At 35.7% G+C, this 20,975-nt stretch overlaps 2 protein-coding genes and 1 long non-coding RNA gene across 4 annotated transcripts; 2 read left to right on the forward strand and 1 right to left on the reverse strand.

Moving 5' to 3' along the window:
* The first annotated feature begins 1,157 nt into the window (after positions 1 to 1,157).
* LOC121730618 (major facilitator superfamily domain-containing protein 12-like) lies at positions 1,158 to 12,341 on the forward strand. Its single transcript, XM_042119742.1, has 10 exons — positions 1,158 to 1,338; positions 3,405 to 3,574; positions 4,017 to 4,100; positions 4,499 to 4,721; positions 5,070 to 5,181; positions 5,496 to 5,704; positions 7,843 to 8,029; positions 8,575 to 8,686; positions 11,411 to 11,561; positions 12,164 to 12,341. The coding sequence occupies exons 1-10, from the start codon at positions 1,268 to 1,270 to the stop codon at positions 12,291 to 12,293; spliced, it is 1,449 nt and encodes a 482-aa protein (XP_041975676.1). The 5' UTR covers positions 1,158 to 1,267; the 3' UTR covers positions 12,294 to 12,341.
* Positions 12,342 to 12,697: 356 nt separating this feature from the next.
* On the reverse strand, positions 12,698 to 14,623 carry LOC121730619. The gene is made up of 3 exons (XM_042119743.1): positions 14,527 to 14,623; positions 14,159 to 14,405; positions 12,698 to 13,597 (listed from the first exon to the last, which is right to left on the reverse strand). The coding sequence occupies exons 2-3, from the start codon at positions 14,387 to 14,389 to the stop codon at positions 12,698 to 12,700; spliced, it is 1,131 nt and encodes a 376-aa protein (XP_041975677.1). The 5' UTR covers positions 14,390 to 14,405; positions 14,527 to 14,623.
* A 2,220-nt stretch (positions 14,624 to 16,843) lies between these two features.
* Positions 16,844 to 19,312, forward strand: LOC121730622. 2 transcript variants are annotated; one of them, XR_006036135.1, is made up of 3 exons: positions 16,844 to 17,091; positions 17,183 to 18,180; positions 18,271 to 18,444. It is a non-coding gene; the product is annotated as an uncharacterized LOC121730622 (long non-coding RNA). The 2 variants fall into 2 exon arrangements; XR_006036136.1 differs by lacking the exon at positions 16,844 to 17,091 and adding an exon at positions 18,878 to 19,312 and having other exon boundaries at positions 17,107 to 18,180; positions 18,271 to 18,441.
* The last annotated feature ends 1,663 nt before the right edge of the window (positions 19,313 to 20,975 follow it).

Consider the following 20,975-nt stretch of genomic DNA (forward strand, 5'->3'; position numbering starts at 1 on the left):
TACTTAGTCGCAGTGACTATAATATTATGAGATAAAATATTTATAACAATATCTACTTAACATGAATTTCAAGTTCTCCTGGAAACTGGCAGACGAACAGGCAGCGATATGTAAGTAGTTAGGTCCCGTTTTTACCCTTTGATTTTGTAACCTTGCATTTAAACTAAAAATTTGGGAATATACGTGGCGGCCGAAAAGGAAGATCTTCCAACCGAGAGAGAATCCGAAAATCCGTTTTTTTTTAATAAATTGGCCAAGTGCGAGTTGGACTCGCCCATGAAGGGTTCCGAAGTAGCATTAAGGTTTATTTTTATTAAATTAAAAGTTTTTCTTAAAAGTTCTTATTTTTCAAATTTTTTTATTTTTATTAAGGACTTATTTCGCTAAAAGTTCAGCCTATGTTGAGTTGGCTCTCGACTTTTCATTAGTATTTTCAATTCAAGAATCATTCTCGTAACAAGTTAAGATAAGATCATGTAGCTAGTCTAATAATTTAGGTTTGAAAATGTTTTTTAGAGAAAATTAAAACGTTTACTAAAAGTTTTGAAAATGTTTGCAAGACCAAGACTTTTCGCAAGACCAAGACTAGGCGTGCAAGACCAAGACCAAGACTGCACAAGGAAGACCAAGACCAACTGGTCGAATCTTGGTCTTGGTCTTGCTTTGCTCATCAGTCATCACTAATGACCGTATATAATATAGTAATACCGTACCGTACCCGTAACCGTACTTTTTTTTTCGGGATAAAAAGTATTCTATGTTCTTTCTCGGGACTTTAAGTATCTCTATATCAAAATTCAGCAAAATCAGTTCTGCGGTTAAGGCGTGAAGAGGTAACAGAGTAGGATAATTTTTAATTATTTTTATAGAGCTTAGTTATTTAAGAGGTAAAAATAATAAAAACATAAAAAAACAAAAAGCCATTTTTATTTTAAATAACACCTAGTTTAACTTTTACTAGATACCTACTTTGTGGTTTCCAAACATATATTTTATTTTATTACACGTTTCACAACACCTTTAACCTTTTTAAAAGTTTTCTATATTATAGTTCACGTAGAAAATTACCTGTAATTTTTAAGCTACTTTCAATTGAACCCTGAATGTATCATTGTAGCTCTATTGCCGTCGAGTTCAGTCCACATGTCACAGGGAATCCTTTCAAGCCACACGCGCGGTGGAAATTTAAGAAAATGTTCGTACATTGACGTGTATTTCTGTGTATTTCTCTATATTGTTGTGGATTTCTGTGTATTGCTGTGTAATAATGTCGCCTAGGTACGGCTCCACGAATTGTGACACGATAAAAAAGGAGGAAATCGAGGAAATTGATGTAAGGTGGGTTTTTGGTACTTCTTTTAGTGCTTATAGATTGTATATTTTAATAATATTAGAAGCGCAACGATATTTACTATTTAAAAAATAAGCTTGAAAAATCTTTGCTTAAGTATATTTTTATTTTGTCTAGTTGGATGCTATAGACATAGAGTATAGTGCATTATTATTATAGTATCTAATATCTACAGATACCTGAGTGACTATTCTAAGTACTACATTACAATACTTATCAATATTTTTGATAATAAAATATTTTAGCCTTTAGGTGCTAGGTAGTCTGGTTATCTGGCCTATTTTTAGTTGGACCTTCTTAAGAAGGTAATAAATGAACAAGGATTCAAATAGGTGAGATCTATCACATAATGTATAGTTATACCATAGTGGGTACTGTACCATATAATTTCCAATTCAGTGCATTCACGGCACGCAATTGGCACAAGTACCACAAAACGAAGATTGTTGGCTTCAAATTAGTACATCCTTATTCCAACATCAAACGATTTTGATCAAATTTACCGAATATCCTCAAAATTATCTCATCAAGAAGATAAGTGACACGGTTATTGACAGCAGCATTCTAGTGCAGGGTTTATAAGAAAATCTAACCAAAATCTTAGTGAGTTAGTTACAGTTCTTATAGTGTGATGCGGTTAGTTTTTTTTAACGAAGTTTATAGGTGTATTTTATTATAAGTAAGTATTAATACTTACTTATAACAAAATACATCTATAAACTTCGTTAAAAAAAGTAACCCGAAAATTTACTTAAGTAAATTGTCAAACCTAAATATAGGGTCTATATGGGATACCAAATAATCTAAATCCGTACTAATAAATGCGGTAGTGTCTGCCTATCACTTACTTAGGTATCCTTAAATCGCTGATCCGATTTAGGTAATGTGATGAACGAAAAAATGTACGGTTCCCGATACAATTAACTTTCGGGCAGTATCAAGTAAGTATGTGTTAATGATTTCAGTAGACCGTATGTAATATTTTGTTCTCGGCCTCAAATAATAATAATTATTCATCTTCTCAATCACTTCTTGGTCACGGACTACTTGTATGGTTTCAACAAACTACAAAGTAAGGAATATTATTATTGTGTGTTATTAGTAATATAGTTAATGCAAATGTCATTAAGAGATATAAGTTAATCTTCTTCAAGGCATCTTAATATTCATAACAGACGAAGGATGAGGAACGAACAATTTATAGTTGCTAATTGAGATTAAATAAAAACAAAATACGTCTTGATCGTTGACATTCGTTCACACAAAAAAAGCCTTAATAGACCATACCAGTCACCAGCCGTAGAAACCCTAGCTAGAGTTAAGTTTAAAAAATACAAATACTTTCAGTATGTAACAAAACAAAGTGATACCTTAGGGCCTAGTGTTCCGCAAACTTTTTTTGTTCAAGATACAGCTAGAAAAATAAAAATATTTTTGTAGGTACACCACAAATTAATCAGCTTGTTACTTGTACGGGTGTGCTCTGTTCCCAATTATAAATTTCCATTCCTTTTGTCGATCGTCCTGAGATGTTGCCTTTTTTGGTTCTTAAAAATTAGGAATTATATGAAGATAAAATGTCATTTTTTGTGGCACACCTTTTGCGGAACACTTAAGGTGTGTATTGGGTCCCTCATTCCCTATAAATAGAGTTCACCGTAGAAGTAACAACGCTGAAAAAGTTATTTGTAATGACAGATTTGAGGAACAAATTTATTTCTTCCTGACCGTCTGAGACCTAAAATATCTGTCAGTTTCCTTTGCCTATCAGCCGCTATTCTACGGTGGAAAAGAACCCTTTCTGCGGAGTGCGGGGGCAACGCCAAGCGTGCTGTTCCAGTCACTTTTACGGCCTTACTCAAAGGCATTAATGACTACCTACTAAACAAAATTTTAATGAAGAGTTTGTCAAAAAAGTATTGAGCTTATGTCAAAATAGTGGAAAAAATTAAGACGTAAGCATTAAATCTTTGTAAGTGCGTCCGTTAAGTGCCAATGTATAATTTGGTGGTTTGCTATGAAATAATGACTATCCCGCTATATCTTCTTCCAGTGTACCGTTCAAGCAGCGGCGATGGTGGTGGGTGAGCCAGCGGCTGGTGTACGGCCTGGGGCACGTGTACAACGACCTGTGCGCCGCGATGTGGTTCTCCTACATGATGCTGTTCCTGCAGGCGGTGCTGCAGATGCGGGCGGTGGTGGCCGGCGCCATGCTGCTGTTGGGTAGGTGGTGGTGATGAGCCAGCGGCTGGTGTACGGCCTGCGGCACGTGTAGCATCTTTGATTCATAAGCAGTTGACGGACCTACTTAATTTGGTCGCGTTGATGAATCAACTTCTCAGTTACAACGACCTGTTGCCTGTTGGATAAGACATAAGGATCCTTGAAATGTATCTAATGACAAAAATAATATGACTGACTATGAGGCATTTAAATACACTTTTTAAAGAGTCGTAGACTTAATTATAAAGAGTAAATGTAGAGTCACTCCATTTTTTAATACATTAAAAGTTAAAACTCCTCCTATCCTTTTTAACCTACTTGAAAAAAAGAAAGTTCTTTAACACTTTTGTTAAATTGTTTGTACCGAGAAAATATCATTTTGTTAATTACAACATATTATGCTTCAAACAATGTATATTGTTCTAATTCTTCTTGGTTACAGGTCAAGTAGTAGATGCTCTCGCCACACCGATAGTCGGTGTACTAGCAGATAAATATAGCACCAAGAAATTCTGGCATTTAACAGGTAAGTACGTCATAGAATTTACTAATTCCATGCAATTCTTTTTAAGAGTGCCGAACGATTTATCAGAGTAGTTATTGTTGATATAATGAATAATCACAATTGAATCATAACATGCAGCTCCAAATTTATAAATAGGCCGTTATAAGCCACGGCCCACGGCCTATAACCTATAACGACTTATAGGGCGGCGGAAATAAAGTGGCCTATACGCTTTTTTAAGACAGTATACTGTCTTAAAAAAGCATAAATTCGGAACTACTAAAGTACTAACATTCAGACCGCAAGATACTCGTCTAATCTAAATAGAATTCAAAGCCTGAAGGCCTAATCTCCATCAAAGATCATGAACAATAAGTTTTTAAATTACTTGTAAAATATATGGAATTTGACTTCCTCAGGTTGTGCTATAGTGACCTGCACGTTTCCCCTCCTCTTCATCCGCTGCTGGGGCTGCCGGGCGGCGCGGGAGACGCAGTACCTGGGTTGGTGGATGCCGGTCTACTACGCTACACTCATAGTCCTCTTCCAGATCGGATGGGCGATAGTCCAGATATCGCACCTCGCCATCATACCCTCCATCACTGAGAGCCTGCAAGTACGCTCCGAGCTCACGTCTATAAGGTACGTAAGGTATTTTATAAGAAGCCTGGAAGAAACTGCTTCTGGCAGTATGGCCGCCAATTCGGGCTTTTCTTTTTGTGTTAATTTCCTCAAATTTTAATTTTTTGTTCGATTAATTTATTTTTTATTTTTACGTCTTTGGTCAAATAAATTTTGAGCTAACTTTAGTTTCAGCGCTATTCTGCGCATTTTAAGAGAACATAATATTTTTTTATTAGAATTAAAGTAAAGACGTATGTAAGTCGGTAAAATATATTTTTATGAAACTTTACTTATCGGAGTACTCTTTGCTTTGTAGTTTAAAAGGGTGACTTGTGGTTCAAAAGGCCAAATAATAATTTGTTGCAGGTATATGGCTTCAGTGATATCGAGTCTGACGGTGTACTTCATCACGTGGATAGTATTGAGAGCGACGAACTATAGTAACTTCATAGGACCTGCCGATGACTACAAGTTTAGGGTACAGTATCAGCTTAATTTTATTAAATTAGCTGTTATTATATGTACTATACCAGTGGTACTCAATTTTTTTTGCGGGCCACAAACTCATTTTGGTCTCGGAGTCGCGGGCCGAAGCCAAAATTTTTAGGGTTAAAAAACCCTCTTCAAAATTAGCGATTTTTTACGACTTTCACGACAACTTTGCACTATGGTGGGCGTGAATTTTAAAAATGGTTTAACGTCTCGCGGGCCACTAATAAAGTCCCGGCGAGCCTTTATTAGTGGCCTTTATCTGTGTAGATGCAGCTCATGAAATAAGTAGTTTATTTTCAGGATGTGTCGCTCATAATATCGGGCATCGGAGTAGCGTCCTACGTGATATTCCACGTGCTCTTCAAACTGAACCCCCCGAAGGAGACGAAGCAGAAGAAACAAAACGGACACACGGCCGAGAAAGGAGACAATATATCACAAATTGTGACTACAAAATCAAAAATTATGCACTTCTTACAGATGCCGCTGTTGTATCAAACTAGTTTATTGTGAGTATTTTGAATTATGATACTGTTTTCTCAAGGTAAGTTAATCACATCAAAACGAGAGAAGGATATAAAGTTGAAGTCAACGTCGTGCTGCTTGATACTTATTTCAATTTTGTATTGACCCATAGCACAGTATAGCAATAACGTCATATTGCTATACTGATGATATTCCCGTTAGTACTTTTTTTTTTTTTTATAAAATAAGGGGGCAAACGAGCAAACGGGTCACCTGATGGAAAGCAACTTCCGTCGCCCATGGACACTCGCAGCATCAGAAGAGCTGCAAGTGCGTTGCCGGCCTTTTAAGAGGGAATAGGGTAATAGGGGAGGGTAGGGAAGGGAAGGGAAGGGAATAGTTGAGGGTAGGGAAGGGAATAGGGTAGGGGTAAGGGGATTGGGCCTCCGGTAAACTCACTCACTCGGCGTGAAACAGCGCAAGCGCTGTTTCACGCCGGTTTTCTGTGAGAACGTGGTATTTATCCGGTCGAGCCGGCCCATTCGTGCCGGAGCATGGCTCTCCCACGTATGACTTTTCTGTCTGTAAAACTATTACATCTTTAAATACTATTACATCTTCACAACAGCTACGGGCTACGCCGTAGCATTACTACGACTTCATTATCTACACTAATATTATAACGAGGAAAACTTTGTTTAATTGTAATGAATAGACTCTAAAACTACTGGACCGATTTTAAAAATTCTTTCACCATTCGAAAGCTACATTATCCATGAGTAACAAAGGCAAAATTTTATTTTGTAAAAATATAGGGTTCCGTAAGATATTTGGGTTTTTCTGACACAAAGTGTAAAAAATCAACCAGACAAGTTACTTATTTTGCGTACGCTGCCTAAACTATAAAAGATAGAACCATAAAATGTTGTAATTAATTGTAGATCCTATAATTATCTACAAAAAAGTCTGCGACACACTATACCTATCTATGTCGAGTGAGGCACAACAACCAATATTTTTTTTAAATCTTGATTTTTTGACTACATTCAAACGCGTTTATTTTACTCGCGCTATTAATCCTTATCAAAATAAATTATTTCATCACTAAGTGCAGTTTATGTAGATAAGACTTGGTCTTTAAATGATTAAAATTGGGCGTTTGGTTTTGAAGTTGTGGCGAAATCATAAAGTTAATATAACTAGCTATATTAACTTTATGGGCAAAATAAAAGTTGCGAAGTTGCACCAAGGCGGGGGTGCGCGTGCGGGAGGAAGGGAATAAGAATAAGAACATTTTTATTTTGTCATCACTGTTAGATCTGAGTAAGGTACTTTGATATCTTATTAATAATAATACTTCTTAACGCGAGCAAAGCTGCGAGCAAACGCTAGTTGTTAAATAAATAAAAATACTGTTTAGTTAAATCTTGATTTCCCGCAAAATTATAAGAAAAAATATTTTAATATCCATTATCCAGTGAGTTTAAATTACAGATTTAAGTTAAAAAACGGTCTTACTACAAAAGATGTATACAGGGTGTAACAAAAATAAGTGATAATACTTTAGGGTGTGTACGTGTTCCTCGCAGAGAGTTCACTGTGAAAGTAGCAGCGCTGATAGACGAATTTTTTTTTCACTTTTGTATGGGCAAGGGCCCGAGCGTCACGAGTTTCCCCATACAAAAGTGAAAAAAAATTTTGGTCTTTCAGCGCTGCTACTTTCACAGTGAATTCTCTACAAGGAACACGTACACACCCTAAAGTATTATCACTTATTTTTGTTACACCCTGTATAAGCACCTGTTGAACAGTTGATTAGAGAAAAATTCAGTACAAAATGGTCTCCAAACAACTGTTCAACAATTGTTTAATCTTTTGTGGTAAGACCGATTGATTTTACACATCGCAGAAGCTGCTGCTAGCAGTCAGACTGTCTAGTACTTACATAGTTTTCCTATATTGTGTTTTTAAGTTTAAGTTTAGTTTTAGGTTGCACCATCGTAGAAATTGATTCCCAGGCAGTTGACGGACCTACGTCATGTGGTCGCAGGTCGACTTATGTCGGGTGGGTTTGATTTAACGCGACAAAGTTACTTATAGTCTGCCATCTGCCTAGGAATCAACTTCTCTGATAGTACAAATAAAAAAACTATAAATAATTCTACTCTATTCTCTATTCCAGGTATGTATTCTCTAGGCTGTACTGGGCCTTAAGTCTGGTGTATGTTCCCCTCTTCCTAGAAGAGCGTCTGTCGGTGAACCCCACGGAAGGCTCAGAGCTGGTCGCCAGTGTGCCCCTAGCTTTGTACGTCTCATCGTTGCTCTGCTCATTCCTTCTAAAAAGCAAAATCAATAGGCTTGGACATCATGTAAGTTTCATGTTTTTTTCATTTAAACCTATAAGGATATTTTGCCAGTCAATCTTAATTTTTTTTACATCCAGGGCTGGTTGTATTCATTATGTTTCATGTTATGTCTTTTCTCTTTAGGGTGGGTAGCACCAGAGGCGTGGTTAAAGTTATGGTTATAGTTAAGGCTAACTTTAACTTTAACCTTAACTTTGACCACAGAATTTGACAGATGACAGCTGGTCTGACAAGGCTTGAAATGAACGTGGGCGGAGGCGCTACTGGTAAAGGAGAACTGTCAAAAATGGCCATTTTGTATGATGACAGCGATAGTTCCCTTTTTCGCCACGTTCATTCAATCCTTGTCGAGCTCTAGGTTATGGTTAAATATGGCGTCCATTTTTTACTTTAACCAAAGATTTGACATTTTGCATTGTAGTTATAGTTAAGGTTACAGTTATAGCTAAAGTAAGTTGGTGCAACCCACCCTTATTCGTTATATTTTCTTTATTAAGCTACGCGTGGTTTATGAGTTTAATTTTAAAGGAATTTTATTGTATTTGCAGGTAGCGTATTTTATTGGAAGCACCCTCAGTCTAGTGAGCTGCCTTTGGATTGCGCTTGCAATAAGCCCCGACGCCAACGTTATTCAGATATATTTAGTGGCTACGTTAATAGGTAATATCATTTTAAGGGTTCCGTACCAAAAAGGTAAAAACGGGACCCTATTACTAAGACTTCGTTCTTCGACCCTATTACTAAGGCCTGCATAGATAGTCAGTACTTAAGATGCTCTCGGTCTCAAGACGCGGTTCGGCTCTGTGATTGTTCCTGACAGCCAACCAATCATAGAGCCTGAACCGTGTCTTGAGACCGAGATGCATCTTGAGTACTGACTATTTATACCGGCCTAAGACTTCGACTTCACATTATACGTCGCAACTCTTAAGCACTGCGGCAGTAGCGCTGCAGCCGCACTGCTTGCGACGTAATGTGAAGGTGCTCTTAAGAGGATACACCAGGGGCTAGAGAAATGAAAAAAAAGTACGTGTAATATGTATAGCTGTCTCCCTTACCTCAAGCCTATACCGCAGAACGCGATAAAGACAACTGCAGAAAATCAACGATTCGTTGTCCCCTGATTCCTTCTCCAAAACTTAACCGATTTAAGTACTTTTTTATTTAAAGATTAAAGAATGGTTTAAGCTGTGTTCCTATGTTTTTTTTTTTTTGTATAATCTAGCCAAATCTGTTTTCTGGATGTTTGAACACAGCAGAAAAATCTCGCCATTTTTTTGGGTTTTGGAACGTTCATATCTTATTTAATAATTAAATTATGAAAAAAAAGAAAACATAGGGACATTGTATTAGTGGCCGTAGATATTCAGGAAAAAAATTATAACTCTACTAGCACTATCCAGAGAGGAAACAGGGGACAACGTTTGTATGGAAAAAAGGGCGGTGTGGACTCCTCTTAATGTATAGTACATTAGTAACGATTTACCTATTCAAATAGCAGCGTGCTCATTTACCTATGCCATAACACCTATCGAGTAGAGTGGCGAGACAGTTCCCTCGGCCGAGCACATCCTGGATGATAATAAACCTACCGAGTGCTTGGTCGAGTGCACAGTCTCGTCAGATCGCGACTGTACTCGGTAAGGGTCAGGGCCCAGGGGTCATGATCACACCGGCGACATTAGTCATTACTACACTACTAGACATCGGATTATAATATGCACGATCAAAGTGCCGAAATATGCATGCAGATATGCACAATCAAAAGTCACTTATTATCAAAATGTATTATTTTTGGAAGAGTTTTTAGTGTTTTCCATGATAAATGCGCTACAATAATTTCCATAATTCCATCAAATCCAGGATTTCCTTCTTTTCGATTGCAATCTTAGTGCTCATGGAAGTTCATTACCTACTTTATTCCATTTTTTTTTCTAATGTTGTCAAGTACAAAGAAATATTTTATTTCTAGAAAGATATTGTACCTATCGGGTGTATTGCGGAAGGGCCACATATTTAAAGACGTATTTTGATCTATCGTATATATCTCTGTTTCGTGGCCTCGGTGTATATTATGATTACTAGTTTGGAGACTACGAGAACATTTAATATGGCCGAAATATGCACTATAAACGAAAAATTGCCAAAATATGCACTATCGTCTAAAAAGTTCCAATATATGCATTTGCATATGCAAATATTATGCAAATGCATAATATAATCCGATGTCTAGTCATTACTCATTACATATTGTGATAAGTACAATAATTGCTTGTTGTTGGAGTGGCGAGACAGTGCCCTCGGCCAAGTATATTCATATTAGGTTGCGTCCACATTTGTATCATTTGCGCGATCAGATCTCCCATCAGATCTCCGTCGCGTATCATCGAAGCGTGTCAAAATGATACGCGTATCATGATACGCCCCGATCGCTAACGTATCTGATACGTGTCGTATCAGATACGCGCATGATCGGCAGAATGATCTAATAGGCGTCCACACTATGATACGCATACTTGATACGGCGCGATGATCGCGACGGAGCTGATCGGAGATTTGAGGGGTTAGTGCGAGTTTTATTCGATTCGACGCATCGAGCACGTTAACGTGAATTTATATGGGATCAAAGCAGTATCCGCGTTAGCCAGTAGATGGCGCTGCTTTGATTCCATATAAATGTGGACTAAGCCTTAGATTACACCTTTCGAGGAGTGGCAAAATAGTGTTCTGTCTGCTGTTACCTCTTTACGCTCAAACCACCGAACCGATTTTACTGCAATTTGGTATGGAGATACTTGAGTCCCGGGAAAGGACATAGGATACTTTTTACCCCGGAAAATGTACGGTTTCCGTTATAAACGAATTTTGGCGTAAATGATTTCTAGTAAGTAATCATAATTATATCTCTTGTCATACAGTCTATGTACTATCGGAGAAGTTGATTCATATGCAGATGGCAGACCTTCGTATGTTTGTCGCGTTTTGTCAAACCCAGCCGACAGATAATGACTCATTGAATTGACATAATCCGACCAAATAATGGTGGCTTCTCACGGCGCGTAATATCACGAGCCGTACCTCAAGCCGAGAGCGAGCACGAGCCAACAGGCGAGTCCGCGCGACCCGTTCTCACGGCGCGTAATATCACGAGCCGTTCGAGCCGCGTCGAGCCGCGCCTTTGAAGTTGCCGATTTCACGGATCGGACGCGCCTGCTCGAGCCAGCCCGCGCCACCTCGAGCCACCCCCTTCACACGGCGCGTAGCTCGAGCTCGCGCGGCGCGGCTCGTGATATTACGCGCCGTGAGAAGCCAGCATACGCAGGTCCGTCAACTGCCTATGAATCAATGTCTTCTATGGTATTACTATTTACTTCTCTGTTGCAGGTGCCGGTAGTTCCATTACTCTGGTATCAAGTTTGTGCGTGACGGCAGACCTTATAGGGCCACATTCCCATCAAGGCGCCCTTATATATTCCATCGTTACTTTCGCTGACAAACTAGTCACGGGAATCGCAGTAGTTGCTATAGAAAATTAGTAAGTATCGCCATCATTTGCCACCACAATTAATTATCATCAACAGTGTGTAACGAAATTAAGAGAAACTATTACTTTTACTGTTAGTTTTATATACAGGGTGAAACCATAGTAAAAATACCTTAGGTTGTGTATGAGACCCCTGTATAGAGTTCACTGTAAAGGTAGCAGCTCTAAAAGTGTTGCTTTTGACTAGATGAGATGCCCCAACTTGCCCTATATAATAATATTATTTAAAAAGTTACTCTTTCAGCACTACTATTTTCACAGTAAGCTCTATATACCTACCAAGGGAAACATTTGATTTCGTTACTCACTGCCTCTATAAGTAATTAGTAAATAGTAAGTACTAGAATATGTAGCCACGTGCAGTAATGAAAACAGAAAATACTTATGATCTGCACAATAACGCCTTTTTTGTCAAGGCGAAATGTATGGATATTTCACTGCAAAAATTATCCCAGTAGTGACCCCCAAAAAGGGGCATCCAAGGAGATTGGTTCTGAGATTTTGGCATTTACAGGCATAGAATTTTTACAGGTAACAAACTCCTCTGCACATTTATAATGTTAGTAAGTATAATTATTGTTTTTTTGTTTCAGTAAATGTGAAGATGCCTTAGACTGTCCACAGTACTATAGAGGTGTACTGACCTACGCCTGCGGTGGTAGTGCCATTTTAGGGATACTATCTCTCTCCATTACTATTCTAACATCGAAATCGAAATCGTAACTACCATAAAATATATAGTAATAGTTTTATAAATAAATATAAAATATGTTTATTAATTTTATTTGACTCTTTCAACCTAAGTAAGTAAGTACATAATTAACGCATTAAGCGGGCTCCACACTCGCGGCGCGAAAGCCCGCGAACCGCGAGTGTGGAGGGTTTGTATGGTGTAATCGGGCAACTTTCTTCAAGCTTAATTAAAGGAATTATCATTGATTTTAAAATGACACACATCCGTGCCTAACGCCAAACACAAAAAAGTGATGGCACTGAAACGTGCCATCCGCAACGAATCGGTCAAGTTGACTTGAAGCAAAATAAAATAACTCCTAGCAAAACTTGGTTTCACAGGTATAATAATAAAAATTAAATAACTTATTATTTAACATAATTTTTTATTTCTCTCAGTTAATCTTAAAAACATCAATAAAAGGCTTGGATTCATGATAAACTCCAGTAGAATTAAAAAGTTTAAAGCTTAAATATGGTTTATGAAATTTAGTTTTTATATCTTCAATTATTTTCAATTGTTTTGCTTGTTTATTCTTTGAAAGTTCAAATGCATATATTATGTGTACACAGTATAGATTAACACACTTCTGTACGATAGTCGTAGGATCAAAAATCATACTTGAAGAGGTAATGCTTAAATCAACTATATGAACATTCTCTAAAGACGGACATTGACTCAATGATGTCAACACACTATTGAAATCAATCATTTTTGCAACAATCCTTAGATTCTTTATGGTATGGCTCAAGGGAGCCGATCTGACTACATCATTTGCATTCAAATTGCCTATAGCGACATTTAGTGTCACCAGTTTTATACATGACCGAAACAATGTATTGAAAAAAGTTGCCGTATACTTTTCTGCACCCACTAAGCTCAAATAGGTCAACTTTTTTAAATATTCGCACTCACTGTTAAAAGTTATCGCTGTTTTTAGCACATACAGAGAAAACATTAAACTCAATTCTACTTCATTTTTCTCCTGAAAGTACTTATCATAATCTAGCACATAGTTTTCTTTTACTATTCTTTTTCTTTTAAAACCAACTTCCACACTCGATTGGGTACTAGAGCTATCATTCTCTCTAGGCGTGATACAAAATCTATCATAGTTGGGTATGCAGTTTGAATTCCAGGTGTCCAGAGTGAAGTACACTAAGAACTGCCTAATTGTTTTATGTAATTGTTTAAAGAATACTTCATCAAAGGTATGAGCATCCTTCATCCATAACATTATGTGGCCATTATCACGAACGGGGAAGTTGTTTTTTACTGTTGCATCAAATTTTTCCTTGAAAAAATTATTAAATACCGGTGAACCATACACATCCCAATGTTTCAGATCAGACTGAATAATTAAATACTCATATGATTCAACGTGTACCGCATTAAAAGGAAATGAAATCGAAACTGTGTTAAGAGATGAACAATGTGGAGATTTAAATATTATATAGAAATGCTTGCAAGAGAGCATTATATCTTCAAAATGATCTTCAATTAAAAATGAATATCTTGTTCCATTTAGAACGGTATATTGTAAAATTTTCAAGTTTGAAAGTTTTAACATTAATTGAATTGATCTACAAATCAAATTACAATAACTTCCTAAAAAATGTATGCACTCAAAATGCTTGAATATCTTCTGGCATTCTGAATAAATACCCCTTAAAACTTTAGTAGAACAATTTGGGTGTATATCTATTGGTATTGTTAAATTATTTATTGTTGGACACACTCTATATATATCTATGAAATCTTTTAAATTAATCCTTGTATATGACACATCCAATGTTTTTAGATGTTTCAACTTTGCCATTATAGGCATTAATGATGTTTTACTCAAGTCACTTACTGCAGATAAGTTCAGTTTCCATAAATGAGGAGCTATGATTTTGAAGAATTGTGTTCGTAAAGTCTTTACAGTGGCACTAGTACTCAGAGATAGATCACACTCTTTTGTAATTTTATATTCCATAAAAATCCTTCTGATACTTTTCAACGCCTCACAAAGATTAGATTGTGACTTGAAGTCTAATTTCCTTAAAATTATAATGAGCACATCTTCTGGTAACAATTCCAACATCTTGTATGTCCCACATCTGCGAAAATCAAAAATTACAGGTGCTGTAGCTGAAATGTTTGTGCTTTTCAAGCGCCTTATAATAGTTATACATAATTGAATGTTATAAATTAAAAATTTATGTACCCAAAAATGCATACCTATTATTCAAATAAAACAATAAGCAAGAAAAAGAAAACGAAGTAAACGAAACAATAACAATTTAGGAAAGATTGGAAATTCTTTTTGGATTGGAAATATTTTATTTTGATTTGAATTTTGATAGTTTTTTTTTTTTTTTTTTTTTTTTTTTTTTTTTCTTCTTGGCAACTTGACACAATTTTGCGTATGTTGTGCCACAGACAAGTAAAAGGTAAGGAACTAGCGGAAGGAATAACAGGAACGGAATTTGGAATACGTTAATTAAATAGTTTATAACTTTACATATAAATAAATTACAATGAAATACAAAATTAAATTTTAATGTTATTTACAGATAGGTAATTACTTATACAAATATATACATGTTTATTATTATAATGAAGTAGAGTATTTACAGAAGTAGGAAATGGGATAGGAATCAATGATAAGCTATTATATAAATTGGAATGATCATGGAGAGGACAGGATAAAATAATATGGTTTAAATCGCCAATTTCGCCACACTCGCATAAATCATCACGTCGAACGCCAATTCTCTTAAGGTGTGTAGGAATGCACAAATGACCCAGTCTCATTCGAATAATCGATGATGTTACGTTTTTTGAGAGATGAATTTTAGCAAACCAAGGCTTAGTTGGGATTACAGGTTGAATTTTTTGATAATGAACTGCTTTTGTTTGACTGCTCAGTCTCCATGACTCATCCCACGCTTCTACGAGAGAGTTCCTGGCAAGAGCAACCAAATCATGAGTGTAGTTATGAAAAGGAAATACGTCCCCACAGAATATAGCGTCTTTTGCCATTTTATCAGCTAACTCATTGCCTATAATACCACAATGGCTAGGTATCCATACAAAAGTAATAGAGTAGCCTTTTAATTTACATTTATATAAAAGATTACGAATCTGAATAATAATAGGAAAACAGTTTTTTAATTTGAAAGTGAACTTATTTAGGGTTTGCAAAGCGCTTAAGGAATCAGAAAATATTAGAGCCTTCTCAAGCCTACCGAGTAGAATGTACTCGATAGCCTTGAAAAGACCATAACACTCCCCAGTAAAAACAGAGGATTCGGGAGGAAATTTAACTTTTTGCACAATATTATATTGTAAATGGTAGATCCCTACTCCTACATGACTGTCTGCAGAATTCTTTGACGCATCAGTGTATAAATGATGCCATCCTTGCCAATTGTTATTAGTTATGTACTTAAATATATTTCTAGCAAAATATTTATCAGACTTCTTGATACCGATATCATAACGAACATCGGGCATAAGGGTTAGAGCTTCGTATGAAGATTCAAATAACGGAAAAGAAGGGGAGCGAAAAGTAGGAGCGTCCAAAATCAAGAATTTACGATAGCTATGAATGAGTGGGGGTTTAGATTTATGAAGCCAGTATTTACTATTATCGTAACAAAGTTGAGATAGAGTATTAAGTTTAGGAATTAAAGGATGATTAAGAAGTTGGTAGCAGCGAAGGAAAAATTTATCTGCCAGATATTGTCGTCGGAGTTGAAGAGGAGGCTCACAACACTCCAACTGAAGAGCATTTATAGGAGATGATTTCATAGCACCACAGATTATGCGTAAAGCTTTAGCTTGTATTTTATCAATTTTTTGTAATGCACTCAAGTTACATGGCTCTAAAAGAAAAGTCCCATAATCTAATATGCTTCTTATCATTGCATTATAGAATAATTTCATTGTAAAGGGGTGGGATCCCCACCAAACACCGGAAAGACTTTTTAACATGTTTAGGTTTCGTTCACATTTTGAATAGATGTATTCAAAATGTGCGTTACCATTCAATTTTGAATCTAAATACAATCCTAAAAATTTTACATTTTCTTTTACAGGAATAAGAATTCCATCATAAAAAAACTGTTACAGGCGGAGGCATACGCATCCGTGAAAATAAAACCACCGAGCTTTTATCAACCGATAACTGTAAGCCATTCTTGTCCATCCAGATTTTTAATTTCTTTAAGACATTTGTCAGATCCCTACAAGCATCACATATAGAATTGGAAATTATGTAAATAGCCTTATCATCTGCGTATTGTAACAGTTTTATTATATTATTTAAGTCTAAGCATTTTTCTAAGTCAGCAGTGTATAAGTCGTACAATAAAGGACTTAAAACAAATCCTTGCGGAATACCTTTACGGACAACTCTTGTTTGTGTACGGTCATCTAAATTTAAAATTATAATTCTTTCCAACAGTAGATTTATGATAAAATTTACCAAAATTATTGGCACACCCAAAATAATTAACTTTTCTTTTAGTATAAATAGATTTACATTATCATATGCAGAATTTATGTCCAGAAAACAAGCAACGACAAATTTATTATCTGTTAATGAAATGCGAATATCTGTGGTCAGTATGGCAATGGTGTCTATGGTCCCTCTACCTTTCCGAAATCCGAATTGTGAATTTGACAGGAGGTTATGTTTTTCAACAAACCATTCTAACCTATTTTTGGCTAAATGTTCAGCAATTTTTAATAATACTGAAGACAATATAATGGGACGATACGATGTGGCGGAGGACGGTGGTTTGTAAGGCTTTAATATGGGTATCACTTTTTGCATCCGCCATGAAGTTGGTATATTCCCTGATAATAGAATTTCATTAACTAATTTCAGGTAATACTGTAAAATTTCGTCGTTTGCATGTTCAAAGAAACTATAAGGAATACCATCCAGTCCGGGAGAAGAGTCTTTTAAATTTTTTACTACCCCTTTAAGTTCGTCCAGAGTAAAAAGAGAGTTAAGGTCCTCAAAATTTTCGTTTAGCATTGGAGATGGAGATAGACAGGAAACTGAAGGAGGAGCTAAGTTATCTAGAAAGTTACTAGACAGAGATTCAGGCATGGGATAGAAGGAAGGTTTAAATACTGATCTATACCGTCTTATGTTATTCCAGACTGTGGTAGGGTGTACATCCGGACTTAGAAATAGACAAAATTTTCTCCAGCTTGTTACCTTTTTTGTCCTGAATAGTTTTTTTGTTTCTCTAACACAATCAAGGTAATGCTGATAGTTAATTATATTTGGGTTTCTATTATACTGTTTTTCACTTTCTTTCCTGTTCCTAATAGCAACTGTGCATTCTTGATCCCACCAAGGTGGAGATGGTGGATGAATAGATGATAAATTCTTTTTTGGAAAAGTGTCATCAGCTGCCTTAATGAATGCCTTGGCCAAGGCATCTGCACAAATAGATGTATTTTCTGATTTTATGTCAGGGAGGAATGGCAACTGATTTGAAAGTAAATCTATAAATTTATCCCAATCTGAATTATTGTTTAAATTGTATTTTTTTGAGGACTGATTATGATAAGGCGATTTATTACTGTTTCTACCTGGAAATGATATAATGATGGGAAAATGATCACTACCGTGACTTGATTCTAAAACACTCCAGTAAAAAGTAGATGAAAGATTAGGTGAACAAATGGATAAATCAGGAGCACTGCAACCTTCATGAGGAGCAGTATGACGGGTTGGATGGCCGGAATTAAGAATGCACAGTTGGTGATAATCTACCAAGTCCAGCAATACATTGCCCCATGAGTTGTTTTTATGACTACCCCATGCTTGATGTTGTGCATTTAAATCTCCAAGTATTACTATTGGTTTGGGTAATGAACTGATTAGATTATTAATGTCAGAAAAAATGTTATATGAAGGATGAGGTATATACAATGAAACGAAGCATATGTTATTTACAGATGCAGCAATGATTGAGAAATCTGAGTGATGTGGAGGGAGAGAAATATGATGAAATGATTGATGATGTTTGATGAGCAAGGCTGTACCACTATGCCCATCAGATCTATCTTCCCTAAGACAGGAATATCCGGAAATCTTAAAATGAGATTCCGGTTTTAGCCATGTCTCTTGTAAGGCAAGAATAGATGGTTTATATTTATTAATTAGATATAAGATTTCATGCTTTTTGCTAATTGCGCTTCGGCAATTCCACTGTATTATGTGGTCCATTATTGGATGTATTGTTACTATTTGTTTCTGTATTTAATAAAGCTACGTTGGACGGTGAAAAAGTAGATAGCAATGTTATTAATTTATTTAAGGCTAGGACGGTTTCTTGGATAGAGTTAACATCAAAATTAGGTGTAGGATAGGCTGAACCATTACTTCCTAATGGAGGATTATAATCTTTTACTAAAGTGTTATGAGCTTGTCTATCATACCCATACTCCTGTCTATGAGGAGATTTAGGTTGTTTAAAAACTGTTTTTTTATATGACTTTTGACCTAAACTACTATTATTTCTAATGTTGCTATTTACAAAGTTTGATTTTTGTATATTTACAGGTGCTGTCAAAGTATTGGATGATATAAGTACATCTGAATATAATTTAGAGACAGTTGGATGAAGTTTAGAGGCTTCAGAATACGACAAGCAATTATGAGCCATCGACTCTTTTATGGACTTTTGTCGTTGATATTCAGGACACTTTTTGTCTGTAGCAATATGTGAACCATGGCAAATACAGCAGTACATGGAATCCTCCTCAACTGAGCAGTTTTCTCCAGCATGACCTTGACCACACCTGTAACACCTAGGTGTGGATCGACATTGACTTTTTACATGACCATATCTGCAGCAGTTATAACATTGTATGGTAGGGAATATATACAGATCTACAGGCAGAGCATTGTAGCACATAAACACCCTTTTGGGTAATACTTGTCCATCAAAAGTTATTACGACCGACTCCGTATTATTAAATTGAGTTGTTCCATTGACAACAGTTTTTTTCTTTAGCCTTCTTATTTTTAAAATCTCCCCACAACCAAAGGGAACTGTTATATTATGAATAACATCCTCATCAGACCAATCAGCGGGAATCCCTCTGACTAGGCCTATTCTGCTAACTTGAAAAGAAGGTATAAAGGCTTTATATTGATCTGCACTTAATTTTTGGCTATTTATAAAGTTGTTAGCATCCGAATACACAGAAAATGAAATAGAAAGTCTATTTCTAGCGATCTTTTTTATGCTACCATCAATTATATTTTGTATATTATTTTTCTTTAAATAATGGCCAAAAACAATGGGATGAAAATTAACATTTTCATTAGGAGATTTTGTTATTTTCTGTATGTGAACTACATATGGAGTCGAGTCAGTGTCTTTATATGTTAACCTACTTACCCTAGAATCAACTAATCCTTGGTTTTTCGCGGTATTGTCAATTGTTTGTGTCTCAGCTATTATATTATTGTCTTTACAAGTTGCGTTGTTTTCAGAATCGCTAGAACACATGCAATTAACATCTTTTTTAGCTTTTCTTGGGTCACTTTTAATTTTTTTCATACATTTCCTACAGCGCTTTTTAGATATAGCTGGACGTTTACGTGGGTTTGTTGAGTATGAAGCATCTGTATCCATACTCGATTCATTCGAAATGGTCACATAATGACCAACGGGGGGACCAGGTCCCCCCGGGTCAGGCTCCTCCATGGTATTCTTATAAACTACAAAATAAAAGAAGACTTACCTAAATAAAACTTAACTAAACTACTAATGAGAGAAAATATGACTAAAAATAAAACTGTATAATTAACTATTTACATATAAAAAATAATTTTAAAATTTTAAGAAAAAATACCGCGACCGCCTTTTTCAAGTTCCCGCGCTTTTTTTTCTTGAATTTTGATAGTTGTCAAAAGTCAAATCCCAAATGTCAAACGCTGACTGCTGAGAGCTGGGGCTGTTGATAAAATATCGATATATCGAAATATCCATATTATTATTTCAAAATATCGATATTTATTACTAATATTTTTTTTTGGACTATTATAGTTTGTGCGTTTTAACTTTTAAGATGATATGGGTGACAGTTTTTATATTCCTTGCTACGGGTCGTTTTACAAGAAAACAAAAAAAATCTAAATGTAATAAATTATATTCCATCTACAAAAACAAATGTTTCCTATAATTGTAAATGAATAAAAACGAAAAGTTGCTAAATGCTAACTTATTAATATAAAATTATAAATATTAACTGTGAAAAATTATTGTTAGGAAAATATTTGAAAAATGTCAGATGCATGAAATGGAACTTATGTCAATAGAGATTGACTCTGTTGAATCGAAATCAAATCGATAAAAAAGGGCGGCCATCTTAAATCGTCGGCACCACTGAAATGTCAGTACGAAATCGATAATTTCGATTGCAATTCCTTTACGAAGTGATTCGATATTTTTAAATTATCGATAAATTTTTATTAGGTAACTTCCCTACTATTGTCCAATAAAATTATGTGTCACGCATATCATCATAAAACGCACAAACTATAATTATATATCGATAGTTCAATACCTATTGAAATGTCGACATCGATGGTCGATATTTTTTTTTAAATACCTGGTTCATTCCATGCCTGGTTCTTTATTTTTTATTTT

The sequence above is a fragment of the Aricia agestis genome, chromosome 9 (genome assembly GCF_905147365.1).
Source record: "Aricia agestis chromosome 9, ilAriAges1.1, whole genome shotgun sequence".
NCBI lineage: Eukaryota > Metazoa > Arthropoda > Insecta > Lepidoptera > Lycaenidae > Aricia > Aricia agestis.